The sequence below is a fragment of the Malania oleifera genome, chromosome 9 (genome assembly GCF_029873635.1).
Source record: "Malania oleifera isolate guangnan ecotype guangnan chromosome 9, ASM2987363v1, whole genome shotgun sequence".
NCBI classification, from domain to species: domain Eukaryota; kingdom Viridiplantae; phylum Streptophyta; class Magnoliopsida; order Santalales; family Ximeniaceae; genus Malania; species Malania oleifera.
This window is the reverse complement of record NC_080425.1, coordinates 95,146,058-95,166,669: the sequence shown is the minus strand read 5'-3', so window position 1 is coordinate 95,166,669 and position 20,612 is coordinate 95,146,058. Positions and strand designations below refer to the sequence as shown.

Sequence of the window (20,612 nt, the reverse complement as noted above, 5' to 3'; positions counted from 1 at the left end):
CTGAAAAATTTAGATAAATTGGGTGAGACACATTTCAATAAGAAGGAATAAATTATTTATAGTGTGTGGCCATATGAGTTCAATTATAATATACTTTACTTTTCAAATCATCATTTTACCTGAGAAAATACACTAACAAATATATTCTCATAGTCATATAGATATACACCACAAGCTTTTATAAGCTTCAAAAATTATTTCTCAAAATCAATCATTTCAACACATTTTTACCTGTGAAGTTTCTGAGAATAGGGAAGATTACCTGCCCATACAGGTAACTTCCCTCTACCCTAACACGTTATGCAGTCGAGTATGACCACATTTGATACCTATCAGGGCACTCACCTTACTCAATAAGCCCTCAGGCAGAGAGTTTTACTTCGCCTCAATTATTTATGTCATTAACTCACACAGTTCATTTCTCATATTTAACATTCTTTATTTCTCAATTTCCATTCTTTCTTTCATTTCTCATTTTAGCCAATTTTATCATTCTTTCACTTTCCATTTTCATTTAACTTTCTGACTCATGAGTATCCTTGGTATCAAATACCAACATCGCGTCTGTTACTTATGACCGCCTTGAGGATCTTTCTATCCACGCCATGCTTCCCCCCATGGTCAAGGTTGTGTGGCCTAAAGGTTAGATTTAATCGCGGTTGGCCGACCTGGTTAGATCAAATATCATATCACATATCGCGTCTGTAGTACGACTGATCGACCTATAACTCTGATCCGGACTCAAGGGGCCCACAACCCTACAAAATGGCTCAGTCAACTGTCACGCCACACACTCCAAAAGTCTGTGTGCTTGTACTAACACCACTAGCAATGGTACTGCGCTCAATATCATAACTATCCATCAGGGTTCACCACCACATACCTACAATCATTATACGGTATTGGCATTTCATTAATCATATTTCAGTATATCACAATTCAGTTCAATGTAAATTTTCTCATTATTTTCTGTGCACATTTCATCATCTCGTAATAACATATATTATATGTCACGTATTTTTCACTTTTCCCCAAAATACTTAAATCAATAATTTGTACAAACTCATGTCTCATGCAAATAATTTCCATTCACATATAAATACCACATTTCATTATTTTTTTACTAATTACATCAATCATTCTCATTTCAATATTTTCTTAGAAAATACCCATCGTTATATTTCACATTTTTCAACACATGTCATGTGCCACACAGTTTTCATCTAATATTCATAATATATTAATTTCAGACTTTAAAGTATCACAAATTAATATTACTCAAATGCCACACAATTTATCTGATATTTGTATCATAATAATTTTCAGGCAAAATACAATATACTCATCTTCATATATTAATTCAAACGGTCAAAATTCTAAAAATACTGCTATAATTTATTCCACTTATCTAGCTTAGTGAGAGCCTCGTTAGGACCCAAATCCTACGCCCTTGGCGCCCAAAATTCAAATCCTGCAATTTACATTTTTTCTAGATTAATTAACCTATTTCCCCAAAATAATACTCAACTAACCTTTCCTAGACTCCATATACCTCAAATTAACATTTAAACTAATATTTAACACCCCCACTTAATTTTCTAAATTTTGCTTGCGGGTCCCAAAATTACACCCGCGGCGCTCACCCGGGCCCTAAATTTTAGAAATCCCACTTCAACCCCAGATGCTCAATATTTTAGTATTTCTGAATTAATACTAATTAATTAAAAGTAAACCCCTTAATAACCCCCGTACCCCAAATTTGGGGTTTTGCCCACAACAACCCCACGAGAATTATGTCCTGCTAGACTTGTAGAGAATCATCCCTAGATTCTCGTGGCAGTGTCCGTTCGTCGATTGAGCTTGTAATTTATAAGAAATTAAAGAAAAAGAGAAAATTGACTTACCCTAAGAGATACGTCTACGCCGCTCCTACCACCGATCTATTTCAGTAGAAATGACGGCAGCGGAGAATGGAGTCCAGCAGTATCTTTCGATTTTCGATTGGGCGAAAATTCACCATGAAACCGAGGAGAGAGGGAGAGAGAATGAGAGGAGAGAGAGAGAGAGTCTGTGTCGCAGGAAACAGAAGAAGAAAAGGAGAAGAAGAAGAAGAAGAAGAAGAAGAAAGAACAAAAAAAGAAAACCACAAGTAAAAAAAAAAATGAATCTCATGAAGCTTCTAGCTTTAGGAGAATAATAATAATAATAATAATAATAATAATAATAATAATAATAATAATAATAAATTTAATTAATATTAATAATAATATATGTTATTAATAAAAATAAAAATAAAGTTTAATTATTATTTTTAAATCTGATTAATTAATTAATTAATTAATAATTTTTTTTTTTTTTGGAATCACCCCACTATTCTTGTATATCCCTTTTTGGGGTTATTACAGATTGTATACATAAATGTATTATATAGTATCAAACCCTGATGGATCATTACACATCAGGTTACAGAGCATGGTACCGTAATTATTTTTAGTTCAGAGTGCAACCACATAACTCAGATAGTGTGTGGATTTATAGCAGTAGATTGTGCCTATGAAACGGACAGGCTCCCCATGAGTTAGGGTTGAGGAGGCTGATCGGACTTTCGTAGAATAGTGATTTATCCTGGTAGGCCAGCCATTGATAAGTCCCGCGCATGGGCCGCACAACCCTGTCATGAGGGCTTAAATCATGACATACAGTTATCCATCCAGGGAAGTTTTCTCAGTTATTATATGTATATACAGATTTACAGAAACAGAGGATGTACCTATGTATATTAGAAGTAATATAAATAGAAAATTCATAAAGACATATATGTTAAGCAACGTAGATAGAAGCTAAGTCATATGTTATTTATACCTGTATCCTCAGATTCAGTTAATCATGATATTTTTAAATCAGATTTTTACAGAAATATAACTCATTTGCCACACACAAGCAATAACATATTTCGTCTTACTGAACGTTGTCTCATCCCAGTGATTTAATATTTTTTAGGTGATCCAGTTAGGTAGCAGATTAGGCTCGCAAGTAGAGGGGCTACAGTACTGCTCTTTCTGAGGGTGAGGAAGTTATTTTGTATGTCACTAGTTTCAGTAGGGAGTATTTTTGGAGAACAGTTGTGTATGTACAATATGAGGAATACTTTGCCACTCTGGTATTGTAGTATATATGTGGATATGTTTTTATGTATTCAGCCTCCCCCTGCTTAGGTTGATGGTTAGATATAAATTAGTAGATATTAGAGCAATATAAATTTCGGTATATATATTTAAAAAAAATAAAAAATAGCAGGTCGTTACAAATATGATTTGGACAATATCAGAAACCTTACGAGTTTTTTAGAGGGAGCTTTCCCGTTTCAATATTTGGGTATTCCATTGGCCTCCACTAGGCTTAATGCTTCCCACTACTCTCTTTTGATTGCAAGAATTGATAGTATTATTGGTTCATGGGCGGAAAAAACACAGGCTTATGCAGGGAGATTAGAATTAATCAATTCAGGGGTACAAGACACATAATGCTTATGGCTTTCCATTTTCCCAATTCTAGTGGCTGTCTTGAACCATGTGGTTAGACTATGTAGAGTTTTTCCATGGGGAGGAAGATTGAAGCCACTTGTTGCATGGGAAGAGGTATGCCTGCCAAAGAAAGAGCGTGGCTTGCATGTGTTGGAATTGAAAACTTGGAACAGAGCTCTGCTTACAAAAATATTATGGAATATTCATATTAAAAAAGACTCCCTATGGTCGAAGTGGATAAATTAGGTGTACCTCAAAGGGGGCAGCATATGGGAAGCGTTAGCAAGGCATGATGACTCTTCCTTATTCAAGAAAGTGGTGGAATTGAAAATTTTGATGTTACAGCAATATGGAGACAGTGGGAGTGCTGAACAGAAGCTCAGATCGTGGACTTGAGGAGACTATTTTTCCTGTTCATAATCTTAATAGTTTGGAGGGCTAAGGGAACCATTAGACCCTGGCACTCCTTGATTTGGAAATTGGGTTGTACTCCAAAATGCTATTTCATTTTATGGTTAAGTGCTAAGAACAAATTGCTCACAAGTGATAGGCTAACTGGGGAAGCTAAGGACAAGCCTTGTGTGTTCTGCAATTCTGAAATGGAGACAGTGGAACATCTTTTTTTCAGATGCAAGATAAGTATAGAGGTGTGGAATCAACTAAGGAGTTGGCTTGGATGGAAGAGAGCCATGACATCGTTAAAAGCAGCACTTAAATGACTCCATAAGGAAGTGAAAGGAACGGGAGTTCAAACTGTAGCCAAAAGGGCATGCCTGGCCATGACAGTCTACTATTTATGGCATTTTAGGAACATGAAAAAATTTGAAGACAAAGATACGCCTATGGAAGGTATTATAAAATATATCCAGATGCATATATATAGAACTGTATATGAAAAATTTCCATATCTACAGGAGTTTGGAAGCTAAGATGGAAAGTTCTATACTTTTGATGTAATGCTATTGGTTAGAATATTTTTTTTTTTTGGATTGTCCAACTTGTTGGATTGCTTTGGGTATGCTCAGGTTAGATTATATATAAGATCTCCTTTCTTGTTTGATTGTGTCAGTTGTAATTCCTGGGGATGCCCAGTGTACTTGTACATACTATTATGATGAATACATTTACTTTTATGGATAAAAAAAAAATAGTTTGTATGATATATTAGATACAAAAGAAGGAGAAATAGATATATTTAAACTTGTTAAAGTTAGAGAAAAGAAGATTAAGGACTTAGGAAATGTAAAATGTTTAAAAAGTGAGGATGATATTGTCTTGGTTAAGAATGAAGACATTAAAAAAAGATGATGAAATTACTTTAGTAAGTTATTTAATGAAAATCAAATAGAAGACTTAAACTTAGAATTGTCAAATGAGGAAAAAACTAAAAATATGAGATTTATTCGCAAAATTTGAGTTAACGAAGTTAATTTTGCACTAAAAAAGATTTTTTTTAAAACAAGGAAAGCTATGAGACCAGATGACATCCCAATTGAAGTTTGGAAATGCTTAGGTGATAACAGAATTATATGATTAACTAATTTATTTAATACAATTATAAAATCTAAGAAAATGTCAGATGAATGGAAGAAAAACACTTTACTACCTATATACAAAAATAAAGAAGATATTCAAAATTGTAATAACTATCGTGAAATTAAAATTGTGAGTCATACGATGAAACTAAGGGAAAGGATAGTTGAACAAAGATTAAGGTTAGAAACGAAGGTCTCAAAAAATCAATTTAGTTTTATGCTTGGGAGATCTACCATTAGAAGCTATATATCTTTAAAGAAGATTAATGGAAAAGTTTAGGGAAAAGAAGAGGGACTTGCATATGATATTTATTAACCTTGAGAAAGCATATGATAGGATACCTAGGGAAGTTCTATGGTCGATTTTAGAAAAAAAATGATGTATGTAGTAGGTATACCGATGCCATTAAGGATATGTACGATTGAGTAATGACTAGTGTAAGGGCTATAGATGGAGAATCTAAAGAATTTCCAATCACCATAGGTATATCAAGGATTTGCTTTGAGCCTTTATCTTTTTGCTTTAGTAATGGACCAATTGACTAAAAGTATTCAAAAGGAGGTTCCATGGTCTATGTTGTTTGCAGATGATATCGTATTAATTGACGAAAATAGGGATGAAGTAGAGGATGAGTTAGAATTATGGAGAGAAGCATTGGAATCTAGAGACTTTAAAAAAAGTAGAAATAAGACAGAATATATGAAATGTAATTTTAGTAATGATAGGAGGAATATTGGAGACAAAGTTAAACTTGATGATGAAGACATAAATAACACTTGTAGATTTCGATAGCTTAGATCTATTATGCAACTTGAAGGAGAAATTGAAGATGATGTAATGCATAGAGTCAAAGCAGGTTGGGTAAAATAGAGAAGTACTTCAAGTGTGCTCTGTGATCGTAGAATACCCTTAAAATTGAAAGTGAAGTTTTATAGGACAACTATAAGACTAGCTATGCTATATGGATCGGGATGTTGGGCAATGAAGAAATATAATATCCAAAAAGTAAAAGTTACCGAGATGAGAATGCTTAGATGGATGAGTGGTATATCATTGAAAGATAAATTAAGGAATGAACATATTCGCAGTAAGTTAGGTGTAGCTCCTATAGAAGATAAGATAAGGGAGAGGCGACTCAGATAGTATAGACACTTGCAACGTAGGCACATATTGTACCAATGAGGAAAAGTGAGTTAGTAACTGTGGGGAGCATTAGAAGGGGTAGAGGTAGACTTAAAATAACTTTGGAGGAAATAGTAAATAAAGATTTAATAGCACTAAATCTGTCAAAAGAAATGGTCCATGATCGCATCAATTGGTGAAAAATGATTCATATAATCGACCCCACCTAGTAGGGCTTAAGACTTGATTTTGTTGTTATTTTTTTTGTTTTAACAACAATGCATTTTTCTTGACGATGTATAAGATATTACATGTTACCTTACCCAAATTATTTCAACATCTTTCATCTCCATTAACTTGTCCTGTTAATGAGTTATAGCCAATTCTAATATCCAAGATTAAGGTCTTGAAATGTCTTTGTGTTTCCCTTATCTAATTGTATTTGTTCTTTAGCTAAAACTGATTGAGATTCATTGCAGTCGTTAACTTGTTTCCTTATCTTTTCCAAGTAGGGACGTGTCCATGATAGACACTCAATGGTATTATACGATGAATTTTTTTATGGATACAACTGGTCAAAAGCAAATTTTAAGGGACTACTGGCATACTTAAGTTGATTAAAAATCAAAGTACTTCACTTGAATTCATGACTTGAGGGGGTCACAAGGATATTTAATGGTTCACTCAATGGGCTGATGTAATGAAGAATGTATCAAATATACTGAATGAAATATACATTAACTTGCTAGAAAGAATTCCTTCATCCTGGTTATCATACTTTAAATTAGGATGTATTTCGGGTTCGGGTGAATATATAACACTTAGTATAGAGCGTGTCAAGCACAAATAGCTCCCCATGGCTTAATCCAGACCACCCCCTAATTCAAATGCTAGCAGATTTACTGTAGGAATGTTAAAATTATCCACTCCCAGAAAGTTCTTAATTAAAATACACTGGAATTGTACTGTTGTTCAACATTAGCCACAGGATATTAAGTTTTCGTAACACAAATCTTGTACGCATTGGAAGGAAGTTATGTTTCAATCATTAGTATCATTTAGAAGTCCAAATGAACAATATCCAACAAAAGGATGATTTTACTGATTGCAAGATAAAGATAAATTAGCCGATAAAAGCTATCATTAATGGTAAATAATGCCCATGGCCTTCCACCATCATGAACTAAATATCATTACTTTCTCTTTTTTTTTTATTTTTTTATTTTTCACTCCAAGAACAGAATCCATTGCTTCTCTGTGTGAAAATGGTGCTGCTAACAAAAAAGCTTAATTATGGACAACAAAGTTAATAACATAATTGAAGAGAGCAACAATTATTTATCTCAAACCAAAATTTCAATGGATTTCACTCTCATCACAATCCTCATTATCCCTAGCCTTATGCCTACTTGTCTTTTGGGATGTTGAGATTTTTAAAAACTGGGCTGTCGACTCCCACTCCCATTGCATTCAGACCATTGTCGACATACAAAACAGTGCCAGTTATAGCCGAAGCGAGAGGTGATACAAGGAAGGCAGCAGCATTCCCAATCTCATCTGTTTCATTTAGTTCTCAAGTTTAGTTACTGCACAAAAAAGTAAACTCTACAGCAAGGAATGTGAAAATAAATCTCTCATTTGACTGTTCTCTGATCAAATCTTTTGGGTCTGAAAAATTGTTTATAAGGAAAAAAGGTGATTTGATAATGCTAGAATATAATAAGAATAATTACTAGACATTGGAGACACATAATACATGTGCAATATATCTTCATTTAGTTTGTTCATTAAAAATTCTTTAATTTTTTTTATTTGTGCTTCTTTTTATAAATAAAGTAGTTTTTTTTTACACCAGCGCAAAGTTTTAAGATGTAAAAAAGTATATGCCCAATGAGTTATAGTCACTTAGGAAGTAGTTATGAAAGTTAATAGATATTTAATTATTTATATGTTAGGCATAATAGGATACACAATATTTTCTTATTGCTATTTTCTGTTTAAGTAATGCTTTTATAGGGACATCATAAGAATATATAAGGGGTAGACACCAAAGTGGGGAATCCCCCTTACACTCGTATAGATATAGAAGATCAGGTTGTAAACCAAAAAAATATACCTTCCAAACATGTTGTAGACACCTATTTTCTTGTTTCATAAGAGGGTTAGAACTTATGCTATCATTCATCATAACCATATACACAAACTAAAGTATGATCCTTTATTTGTTTCATGTTTAGGGTACCAGCAAAAAATTTCATTGAACACAACCAAATGCAGAATAAGCTGAGCAACCATGGCTCACCTGCAGCCAGTTCTTTCTGAATGGGTGCATTGGTGAATGAGTAGTCAATCATTGTGTCAATAAAACCAATTGCTTTTGCAGCACGACTTCCTAATGGACCTGAAAGCATGAAAAGAACGAAAATGAGCTTCAACAAAAGCTTTATTGCACTTAACACAGAGATAAAACACCAGACAATAGATTGAGAACCATTCTGTTTTGCTTTGATAGCACCTTCAGTTAAAATTCCACCAACTACTTCATTTCGTGAAATTTCAAAAACACAACTCAATTATCACTATTAGTGGCAGCTCCATCTTGCATAATTGTTTCAATCTACAGGGAAGATACTTGCAGAAAAACCATGTCAAGAATAATGGGAATGAGTGCATATCCATGAGAATGTCCAAACATTGCATAGATTGGATGGTAGAATATGAATAATTGATGATGCATTGAAAATATCCAAATCCAGAGAGGATAACCGACAGGTGGACTTTTCAAGGATTATATGGGTGCACCTCATCTCCAGTTTTCTTGCCAAGCAGGCAGAGAGGGAGGGAGAGAGAGATTGTTAGCTGAAATGACGCAAAGCCTGCTGAAAAGGTGGCAAGCCAATGCCTACATAATCAAACAGGATGAGGTTCTGCACCCAAAGAGGGAATAATCGACCAACGAGTGAGTGCTTCTCTGAGAGAAATTTTGCAAAAGCCAATAAGACTATATGATCTGAGTCATCCCAATAAGTTCCGTTTGTCCCTCGATTTCCCAGTTGGAGTACAACAGAATGTGAAGCACACATACAAGAGCTTCTTCCAGCAATAAAGCCACATTACTGCACAGTTTGTGGGGTAAAAAATATTATGACAACACTAACATGAAACAAAGGTTTTACCTGCAGATATTGTGTTAACCCTGATTTTGTGCTTTCTTCCAGCTTCAAAAGCCAGTACCTGCATTGAGCACAGGATTAGATAATTTTTATTTTTTACCATTCTATTAGATTAAAAGAAATTCAATGGATACTAAATTTTAGTAAATGGGAATAAAATAGAAAAAACAAATGAAAGAAAGAGAAAACTCACATGTGTGTCACTCTCTAGAGCAGCCTTTGCAGAACTCATGCCTCCACCATATCTAAACATGAAATATTTGAAATTGATTTTTTTTTTTTTAACAAAATTAGGAACTAGTCTAACAAACAATGCAATGACTGACATACCCCGGAATGATCCTTTCAGAAGCAATGTAAGTGAGAGAGATTGAAGCACCACCTGCAATATTAACCCAAATATAATTCTAGCTACAAACTTGCCTGTTGGTGAATACACGAAGAAGGAGAGGAAATAAAAGAAGAAGAACAAAAACTGAATGAAAAACGCACCTGGATTCATTATTGGAACGAAATGCTTGAGTAGAGAAACAAAGGAATAACTCGATGCGGAGATGGCTGCAAGGTATCCATTCCTTGATGTCTCTAGGAGAGGTTTGCTAACCTATGCATGGTCAAGTTAACAGTTACTATAATGATGTCAAAAGTGTTAAAAAACTGATCACTCACCTCTGGTCCATTAGCAAGTGAGTGCACAAGAATGTCTATGGTGCCAAAATCCTCCTTTACAGATTGAGCAACTTCCTGCAAGACATTATAACACATAAATCAGCAGTGTCTCAGCTGCTTAACTTTCAAGATTTTTAATGCAAACATGAATGTCAGTAACCAGAAACATTGCCCAACGTAACTTGACATTTAAAAAGCCTTTTGAGGCAGCTAACATAATTTGCGATACAATTGAGAAGTATTGATGTGAGGATGACAAATGATAAAAGAATGAAAAGAATACTCAAATTAATTTTCCACCAGGCTTGTCGTCAACTAAAAAATTCAGTATTTTCAAAAGTTTTTTTTCTTTTTCATATTTTTTCTATTATTTAGTTGGTGCCCAAATTAGCCTAAATTGGGATGAGGGCACATCGGCATGCTGTACACATACCTGTTGCAGCCCACGGATAGGCTGAGCTGTAAACGACATGGGCAGCAATAGCCAATAAGGCAAGTATGAGATGAACTGAATGATCCATCCCAGTTTGGATTAATTTGGATACAAGCCAAACAGTAATGGCTAACTTAAGGCAATTGAAAGCCCAGTTCCACATTAACCCAAAATGCACGGTTCAGTGACCTATGGGTACTTAATCCTTTTCCGAAGCATGATTTATCACACTTTATCTCTAGGCCTTGAAGATGATGAATAAGAGAGGTTTGATATTTGACAGATATAATCATCTTTTCCTTTAACTTCACAAATGGATTAGTTTAGTTGAACAATATTTATTTCACTTTGTACATGAGCACACCCATACACAGTGCAATAGATTGTACCTGAACAGTCCATTTTGAGGACCCTGAATAGCGCTTGTTTGTTTTTATCTGCACAAAAGCACAACTAACAATTTCAATGACTCAAATAATTTTAATATGCACTTGTTACTCCTAACAGATCTGAGGAGTTTTTCTATTACATCTTCAGGAACATCCTCGGGATTATCAAAAACAGCATCCAATGGATAAACTTTGGTAATCTCCATTAAAGAACCATTAGGCAACCTGAAACAACAATTCTCAGAAGCAAACAATTTAGTGAATGGCAAACAATAAAAGAAAAGCCCAGAAAATGCCACATCTATTCACACCTGCGTGATTCATCGAATTTTCCACGGCGTAGGCTTGTTTCAAAAATGTTTAGTGCCTTACAGAGAAAGGAGCATTTCATCAGGACATGAATACTTGTAGTTGTAAAAGAACTTAAGAATCTCTATAATCAAAATACAACTAAGAAAGTTGGATCAGCCCACATACCGGTACCCATGTACCAATGAGAATTTCAGCACCAGCAGCAGCAAGAGATTTTGCAATTGCCCAACCATAACCATTATCATCAGCTACACCGGCTATAAATGCCCTCTTACCTGCAAATAGTAATGCATTGCTAGTTAAGTAAAATTGCTTTTTTGATTCAAAGTCAAAAGCCATTGTACTTTTTTTTCTTCTTTAAATTCCATTTCTTCTTGCAATCTTCATTAGTAATTTAATGTTTTAACATCTTAATCAAAGTGATTTTTTCCCTCTCCCTCTTCTCCATTTTTTTTTTTTCGGAACAAGAACATGTCTAACCTCTCAAATCAATAGGCAATCCTGACACATGATTGTTGGCATGGGCTTCAGACATTGCTTTCACAACATTTCCAGATTTTACAGGAATAGATGCTGTGCTCTGAAAGAATGGCCTTGTCAATGAGATGTGAGAAGAGCTTGCAAGCCTTGTCCAAAATACCGCTTTATTCTCAGTACCAACAAGTGCAACGTTGGACACAACAATTTTGCGAGAACAAGAGTTGTAGGGTTTGGTAGCTGCCATTTGCATGCCAGGAGTTGCAATTGCAGCCATTTCAACAATTTATGTTTTCAATACAAAAAAGAATAAATCTGCAAGAGGAATCACAATCAAAGTTAACTTCCACGAGAAAGAGGGAACATCAGCAGAGCAAAAACTAATAAAATACCACATAGATTGTGATTATAATTTCTTGTGCACCACGTACAAATAAAAGAGATCGACAATGCCGGAGACTAGCAGAGAGAGCGAGGAGCTGTCAATGGCGGACGAGTAGCTTCCAATCGTGGTGCGGCGATACGAACGAAGAAGGGGATGCAGCAAATAAAACAAGCAGGGAAAAAAAAAACGCGAAAAAAAAAAAAAATGCATGGCGAATCGAACCCAGGACCGACGCGTGTTCCTTGAATTCATCGCCTTCGGTACAGTTGAGCGACGAAATTAAGACTTTTTTCTCTTTTTTTTCTGGAAAATTTTCCTTTGGTCCAATAAGGAAAATTGAAAATTTTGAGAAGAAAAAAAGAAATTTTTTTAAAAATTATATTTTCATGAAGCAATGGCGCAAAATGCACGTCGGAAAAATATGGGTACGTATATTTTCAGACAAACCAATTATATTAAAACCTACGGAAATACCTATGGATTCAGGGAAAGGGTCCCCCGAGCATTGGGTAGCTATCATTAAACCGGGTCGAAAACTTTATGAAACGGGTAGAATTGCAAAAAATATAGCCAAAGTTTTCAAGAAAAGTGAAAAGAAAAGAAAATATATAATAAACCAATGTATAAAATTTTGATTCTAATTAATATTTAATTTTTTAAAAAATATAGTCATATTGGAGTAAATTTTATTTTTAATATTTTTAATGTAAAGAGAAAATACAATGAAAAATAAATTTTCTTCCTACTTTTTTTTTTTCCCTTTCTTTTCATTTTTTCAAACAAAATCCTCTATTCAAATAAAACCTTAAGAAAAACACAAATAGAAACTAGAAACAGTAACAACACTAAATTGTCCTGATTCAATTATCATTGACAATTCATAATCAATATGAGCTCAAAGATTCTTTTTTAATGTAACTTTTAGAACTTCCTGTAGTGGTTGTATTCCCTACCTCGCCGCATTGCAAATATCGAAGTGTCTCTATTTCATCATATTTTAATTTGAAGAAAAAATAGAAGCAGCTAAAAAGAAAAATAAAAATGATGTGATAAATAAGCCAATTTTTAATTTTATAAAACCTTCAATCTACAACTTTTTAAAACTTGCAAAAGAATCCAACAATTTTTTTTGAGGAAAAAAATAAAAATTATTTAGCAAGTATGTTACATCGAACCTTTCCTTCTAACTTTTAAGAACAAGTTCACCTAAAGAGAAAAGGATCAAATAATTCAATTTTACTTTTACGTAGCTGCTTTAGTCCCTTCCTTCCTAGATAGTATTTAGTATTTTCAAAGATGATATTGTATACAGGTGTAGGGTTTAATCCAAGTTGATATAAGGGTTGAGTTATCTTGTTCAAAATTAATTTATTCTAAATGTGTATCCCTCTATTAGGCACGTAGCTAATTCAGATGGCACATCTAAATCATCTTTTTATTAGTTGTGGTTTCTTAAACATCAACCTTCCAAACAAAAAATAAGTAAATAAAACCCCCAGAGCGTGGTTCATGTGGTAGTGTGAGTTGCAGGAGTGTCTTTCACGAGATCAGGTGTTCAAACCCTTCCGGGCTTGTTTCCGTCCCTGGGTTCCTGAATTTACCCTCCCTTTTGAGTTGTGGGGTCAACTTCAAGGGGCGCAGGATTAGTCATGTGAACCATAAAACGGACGCGTGGATACCCAGTGCGTATTACAAAAAAAAAAAAAAGTAAATAAACAAATAAAAGGAGCAAACCTAGAAATGACACTTCTTATATATTACAGGCATGCATATGTCTCTCTTCTCCTCACCGAATGTTAAAAACCTAATTGATTAAATGTTGGCAGACAGCACAAATAAAGGGCAAGCTGATCCAAGATCTCTTCTGAAATTCACCACACATGCATGGTTAATGGTTTGGTCCAAGTGTGGTGAGGACTTTTCTGCCAAAATTTCTATAGTTGGATGGCCTTACAAAAAGTACACAAAAGTGAACAAAACATGAGAATGTGAAAAGCTCAGACGATGGAACTTCAAGTACCCTACTGGCTTCTAGGACGTTTGGGCTAGGACATTCAGAGAGGACCATACTTCTGATTTGGGCTAGGGCCCATCGAAAAAGCACCATGAGGCCCACACACCATGTCTATGAAATTTATGGTTGGACGTCCATGGATCATCCTTCACCATGATGCTCTGCAATTTTTTCTTCAAAAAAAAAAAAAAAAAAATCACCCAAAAAGAGATAGGAGTTTGATATTTTAAAATCGTTTTAATTAAAGTTTAAAAATTTAATAACTAAGGGTCTGTTTGGATAAATGATTTTACGTGGGGAAAGAAAAGAAAAGAAAAATAAAAAGAGAACTCATTTTCCCTTATATTTTTCTTCTTTATTAGATATTATCAAAAATGAAAGTTTGTCTTAATATGACTAAAAATTACGAAAAACTTGATATTAGTGATGTGTAAAATTAAAATTTTGTTTATAAATTGATATATTTTTTATTTTCTTTCTCTTTTCCTTATAGCCAAACATGAAAATGAGGATTTCTTACTATTTTTTTTTCCTTTCTTTAATATTTCCTGAACTCCAAACTGGGCTAAAAGTACCTTTAACTCAGAATTTGATTAGAAAGTAAGAGTAAAAATCTAAGAAAAAAGAGGGAAAAGCCCCACAAGAACAGGGAAAAAAAAAAAAGGCACCTGCACAGAGCCCCAATCAACACCATTGCAAGAGCACCATAAAGCCAAAATGTAAATTGGACAATTGTCAGGCTGTAAATTGGTTAGGTGAGTTTTGCATTGAACTTTAAAAGGGATGGATGGGTAGTTTGTGGGCTAAGACTTTATGGGCAATGAAGTATCAAGGCCCATTAAAGAAGGTGGCCTAGACTTACACGGTAGTGTAGCGTTTCACTGGCAAAGCTGGTTTTGGGCTGCACAATTATACATATACACATGTTTTTCAAGGTTTGAATTTAAAATCTCTAACACCATATCCTGAACTAAGACTATAGAGGTCCTCAATTGCTACATAAAAGTCATAACTTAAAATCTCTTCTGTCTTTATACGATTGAGATATCTCAAAGTACGCATCCAATGTGAGATAATGATATATTTTCTATTCAATCTATGACTCCCCGGTTAAAGTAGCTTATGCCCCTTTGGCTATATGATACACCCACATATTAGTACCTCACGTTGATTTAATTTTGACTCCAAAAATAATATTAGTCAAACTCCAACAAATAGCTTATTGAACTTTATGATTTTTTTTCTTTGTAGCTTATTGAACCTTTTGATTTTTTTTGATAATAGGAGTCAAATCATGACAAGATCTCTCAAAATTTTTGAATGAATTCATCACACCACATAAACGTACATGTGACCTGTCATTTAAATTGTGGCATGTGATGACAAAAGTATGGGCTTCACATGATTAAGAGTGGGTTTTACGAGATTAAAGGATAGATTGATATGTGGAACTCGTGCTTTTATGAATATAAATAGAGAGCTACACATTCACCACCAAAGAATTCATCAAGATGGCTAAAAATAAAATGATAAGAGGACTAAAAGTTAAAAACAAAGCATAAAAGTTAAAAACAAAGCATACTATCAAATGAACATCAAAGGAAAGACACGTGGGTATGGGCTTTGGAAAAGGCTTTATACAAAATTCAAATAAACACATCGCACATATTTAGAGAGAGAGAGAGAGAGAGAGAGATGGGGACCCCGAGAGAAGAAGGGAGGAGGTGTGCATTAATTTGAAGAGGAGGATAAAAGGAGAGATGAAATGGGCTATTGTTGAGCACTTCTCCAACACCAGTAGTGAAGTACTTGTTAATTTAGGCGGAAAAAGGGTGCTGTTTGGGACAGACGAGTGAAGATTCAAGCACTGACATTTGTAGTTCTTCTGCATTTTCCTTCTCTTCAGTTTTGTTCTTCGTCTCTGTCTCTACTCTCTTGTGGGTATTGTTTTTTTTTTTCACCTCCATAGTCCATATCCTCTTGAGATGATGGAAGGAGATGAAGGGACATCTAGTACAACAAATGAAAAGAGAGGAAGGTTTAAAAGGATCTGTGTCTTCTGTGGTAGCAGAGCTGGATTTAAATCCACATTCAGTGATGCAGCTCTTGAGCTCGGCAAACAGCTGGTAATTGTACTATTCTTATATCATTGCATATTTTCTTTCTTTTCTTTTTGGACTACATATATAACTTATATGTGTGTGTATATGTAATGTATCCGTATATGGATATGTATGTATATTTTATATGTATATATACAGGAGCTAGTTAGCTCTTGTATGCTTTTTTAACTTCTGTGATTGTCTTTTATGGTCAGGTTGAGAAAAAGATTGATTTGGTCTATGGTGGTGGAAGTGTAGGTCTTATGGGGTTAATCTCTGAGACTGTTCTTAGGGGAGGCTGCCACGTTCTTGGGTACCATACATATATGCTTTCTTCAAAATAAATTGTATAATTGTGATTCCAAGAGTCTCATGTAACAAAAGTTTACATGTTTTTTTCGTTGTCTTGAACGTGATCTCCATAGTGTAATTCCTAAAGCTCTTATGCCAAACGAGGTAACTTTTAACTTCATTCCTACCGTTTCGTGAACTCTATATTGCTTTTATTAATGTAATAGTAATAATAATAAATCTGAAACCTCATCCCTTCCAGATATCAGGAGAAACCATTGGAGAGGTGAAAACAGTTGCAGACATGCATCAAAGGAAGTCAGAAATGGCAAAACATGCCGATGCTTTTATCGCCCTTCCTGGTATATATATATAAGCTTGCAATATTAATTTCAACTGTGCTCTTTAGCTTTATTAAATTCATTTGCATTTAACAGTATTCTTCAACCTTTTAGGTGGCTATGGAACCATGGAAGAACTATTGGAGATGATTACTTGGGCACAGCTAGGAATTCATGAAAAACCAGTAACAATATGGGCTTTTAATTTCTTCACACACTCCATTCCTCCCCGAATTCACCCTCGTAGCTAGAACTTCATGAATTAGCAGATAAATTTTCATGGGTCTTAATAATTAATCGGAACAGGTGGGATTACTGAATGTAGCTGGGTATTACAACAGCTTGCTCACATTGTTTGATAAAGGAGTGGAGGAAGGTTTCATAGAGGGCTCTGCAAGACAGATTGTGATTTCTGCAGAGACAGCAGCAGACCTGATAAAGAAAATGGAGGTACAAAACCATAAACTAAGAACACTATCAATACAACAATATTTATGTTAATTTTAAAAACGTAAGGATAATTTAATGAAATAGTATAATAATGATAGTTTTTCCTTAATTATTTGAAAGGATCATGACAGAACAATGTTGTAGGAAAGGTGGGGTTGTGATGAATGATTTAGTTATTGTTTTTGATAATTTTGCAGGAGTATGTGCCAGTCCATGATAGGGTTGCACCCAGACAAAGTTGGGAAGTGGACCAGTTTTTAGAGGAGTCTACTAAAAGTGGGGAAGCTCTAGCATCATAAATATCTTAATCACCTAGTATATAAGATATATGTGTGTGTGCGTGCGTGTGCGTGCGTGCGTGTTGGTGCATGTAGTTCCATTTAGATTAAAAGGAGACTAGCAAAAAAGATAGCCATCTCTCTCTCAAAAAAAGTGGGGAAGTGAGTGAAACCATGATCATCCACTTGTATACTCATGACATCTTTATAGTTCCATTTAAATAAATTATACTTAATTAGAAAGAAAACTCTCTCTCTCTCTCTCTCTCTCTCTCTCTCTCTCACACACACACACACACAGTGGGAAAAGTAAGGGAAACCATGACCACCCATTTGTATATTCATGACATCTTATGGTTCCATTAATTCAGATGTACTTAAATTAGTAAGAAAGTTTACTCTGTCTCCCATTGACCCTATCAAAAAATAGCATAATGGAGACTGGAAGGGACATGGTGGGCTGAGGGAAAGGGAAGGACAGATTGTTCTTAGTGTGGAATATTAGTTTGCCCTAGGGTGTGAAGGCTTAGGGCTCTTTGTCCATTTTCCTTTGGTTTTTGTGGTGAGGGGCATTTGCTTATTCATTGAAAACTCCAGTCCATGGATGGAAGCCAATATTGGATTGTGATTTTTGGCATGGGATGGACCAATTGTTCACTGGTTCCTATTGGGTTGGGTCCCTCAGCATAATTGACACTTTTGTTCCTTAGTGCCCCCTTTCAACTCTATTTTCTTAATTGTAATAGGGCAGTGTTTGGACTGCAGTCCTGACGATTGCAGGCCAAAAATTATTGCTGGGAATTGGTTCCTGCACACGTGAGGCTGATTTATGCCATGAACAGCAAGAGGAAGTGTATGATCACCATAACCTTATTCCAAAGTTTCAAATTTCAATGGTCTCTTGCCCTTCCAATATAATCCCACAGAGCAAATGGAGCAGCTCAACTTTTCTGGGGACAGCAAAACATGCTGGATGGTGTGTCTGAAAGCTTCTCCTGAAATTGGATCAACCTATATTTATCGCTTTCTTTTGGAGACACAATGGGTCAAACCGAGTGACAGTTTCAGCATCAATGCCAATGTGGATGTGATTAAAAACCAAAGTGCTCAGTGTATAGACTTTTAGTACTCACTTTTTTGTATTAATATCTATGATACATATCCTTTACAACATCTCTCTCTCTCTCTCTCTCTCTCCCTCTCTCTCTCTCCCTCTCTTTTGACTCCTAATTGTAATGAATTGGCAAACCATAAGGGAAACCCAGAGTGAAGAAAAATACTAAAAAAAAAAAATCAAATTAAATTGGCTCAACCTCAAGGTCAATTTCCTTCTTTGTTTTTAATTTTTTATTGTAACATTTTTTTTTTTTAAATTGACTTTGAAAGATACCCATTTTCACTAGTATTCTTTACGGCTCTAAATGAGCAGGCTTAATTCTTAAACATGCTCTACCAAAAGTGCTTCACTCTCAATCCCGTAATTTTTAACCAATTGTTATCGAACCCGATCAACCAATTGGGAGTTAGCTTGAAATCGCCCACTGGAAGAAATATAGTAGTCTGAAAACAAAGATTTTTTGAACCCACAAAATGACACGCCCCTACCCTCATGTATAGGGTGAAGGAGATTAGGTAGGGCACCCTCAGGGAATTATATTGCTTGTCCTTTGGCATCAACATTATGTTTAATCTTTAAAGAGACCACTCATAACCACAAGCTTTTATGCTTGGGAGACAACTGTAGCCTGCATGGTGGACTAATGGGGTACCCATTGATCATCTATTGAACTTTCAGTCACTCGGTGGGTGCTGCCACCTGATTTGACCCTAGCTAATTACTATCAATGGTCAAGCAGCGATTGCTGCGTATGAATTTTCCTATTGCCAATGTTCAGAAGATACCTCTGCCGCACACAGCATATCACTTCACTAAATAAGCAGAGTGCAAAAACCATTGTAGCAAATTCAGCATTTCCCTTCTCTGCTGCTCCTGAAGAGCTGCTACAGTTTCTTTAATAAAACAAGCATGATGTTCTTAAGCCTCTAAGCATTTCTACACAAGTAGGAAGAGAAAGTAGACTACTCAGCAACACTCTAGCCTCAAAAAAATAAAAAAGAGGTATGAAGAAAGAGGTCCAAAGCTGATCAGTACAAACATAAACTAAACAGAGGATCAACCTTTAGACTTCATTTGAAACTTGAAAATAATGAAAGAAAGGGGGGGAAAAGTGAAGCATCGAAGCATCTTGAATAATCAGGCCATGACTGAATGCCTCTTCAATCTAACAATCAAACTGTGTTATTTAGCTGTTGGTTTGGACATTATGCCAACCAGCAATTCGACTAAAATATAAAAAGAAAATAAACATAGGCACGAGTAAAACAAAAGCACAGAATTATTACAAGTAAAAAAGGTCACCACCTTGTGTTTGCTTAAAAAAGAAGATACTAAAACAGGGGGAACAACAACTTTATGAATAAAATAATAATGAACCTTCAGAGAAAAGACCATGAAGGATTGAAGGGAAACTCCTTCCAGGGGAAAGCAGCCAAGGGGTCAAGCTCATCTAAATCTCACTGAATGTGGTTAAATAGACCACTTCTGTCATCAATAGTATTGCTCCTCAATATTGTTATTTCTTAATGTGTTGCCTACAGAGTCAGTTCCCGCTGATCTATTATAAATACTGTACCCTGTATGATTTCTTTGGTTTTCAAGGCAAATCTGGTACTACGATGGGAAATGGACAAGACTGATTGCACGAGTGACTGCAGATGCCTTGAGCAACATCACATGCTCTAAGCCAACTCAAGTTTGCCTTCTCATGCTTGCTATTTTGTTTATTTTATTTTTTTTTTTTAAGTGAAAGAAATAAGGAAATCAAGTCTCTATGGTACTTTTCCCTATATTAAATGCTATTAAAAATGAAAATATATTCAAATATAATTGCAGATTAGCCAAAAGCAAAGGTTAAATACTTGAAAAGTAAAAATTTTATTCACGCATCACAAATTTTATGTTCTCATTTTACTTCATAACCAAAACAGAAAATGTGAATTATTTTATCTATGTTTTCCAAGTTCCCAAGGGAGTCCTAAGGAACTAACACAAGAAG

The 20,612-nt window shown here is 34.9% G+C and overlaps 2 protein-coding genes across 3 annotated transcripts; one reads left to right on the top strand and one right to left on the bottom strand.

Moving 5' to 3' along the window:
- Positions 1-7,361: 7,361 nt before the first annotated feature.
- On the bottom strand, positions 7,362-12,558 carry LOC131165022 (enoyl-[acyl-carrier-protein] reductase [NADH] 1, chloroplastic-like). Of its 2 annotated transcripts, none has more exons than XM_058122639.1 (13): positions 12,067-12,558; positions 11,639-11,950; positions 11,324-11,433; positions 11,158-11,213; positions 10,987-11,071; positions 10,847-10,894; positions 10,025-10,099; positions 9,848-9,959; positions 9,686-9,737; positions 9,549-9,600; positions 9,359-9,416; positions 8,485-8,583; positions 7,362-7,739 (listed from the first exon to the last, which is right to left on the bottom strand). In XM_058122639.1, the coding sequence occupies exons 2-13, from the start codon at positions 11,910-11,912 to the stop codon at positions 7,588-7,590; spliced, it is 1,173 nt and encodes a 390-aa protein (XP_057978622.1). In that variant the 5' UTR covers positions 11,913-11,950; positions 12,067-12,558; the 3' UTR covers positions 7,362-7,587. The 2 variants fall into 2 exon arrangements, with proteins under 2 accessions (XP_057978622.1, XP_057978621.1); XM_058122638.1 differs by having other exon boundaries at positions 12,028-12,175.
- Positions 12,559-15,697: 3,139 nt separating this feature from the next.
- On the top strand, positions 15,698-17,744 carry LOC131165023 (cytokinin riboside 5'-monophosphate phosphoribohydrolase LOG1-like). Its single transcript, XM_058122640.1, has 7 exons — positions 15,698-16,160; positions 16,352-16,449; positions 16,562-16,592; positions 16,690-16,789; positions 16,883-16,953; positions 17,075-17,218; positions 17,416-17,744. The coding sequence occupies exons 1-7, from the start codon at positions 16,020-16,022 to the stop codon at positions 17,515-17,517; spliced, it is 687 nt and encodes a 228-aa protein (XP_057978623.1). The 5' UTR covers positions 15,698-16,019; the 3' UTR covers positions 17,518-17,744.
- The last annotated feature ends 2,868 nt before the right edge of the window (positions 17,745-20,612 follow it).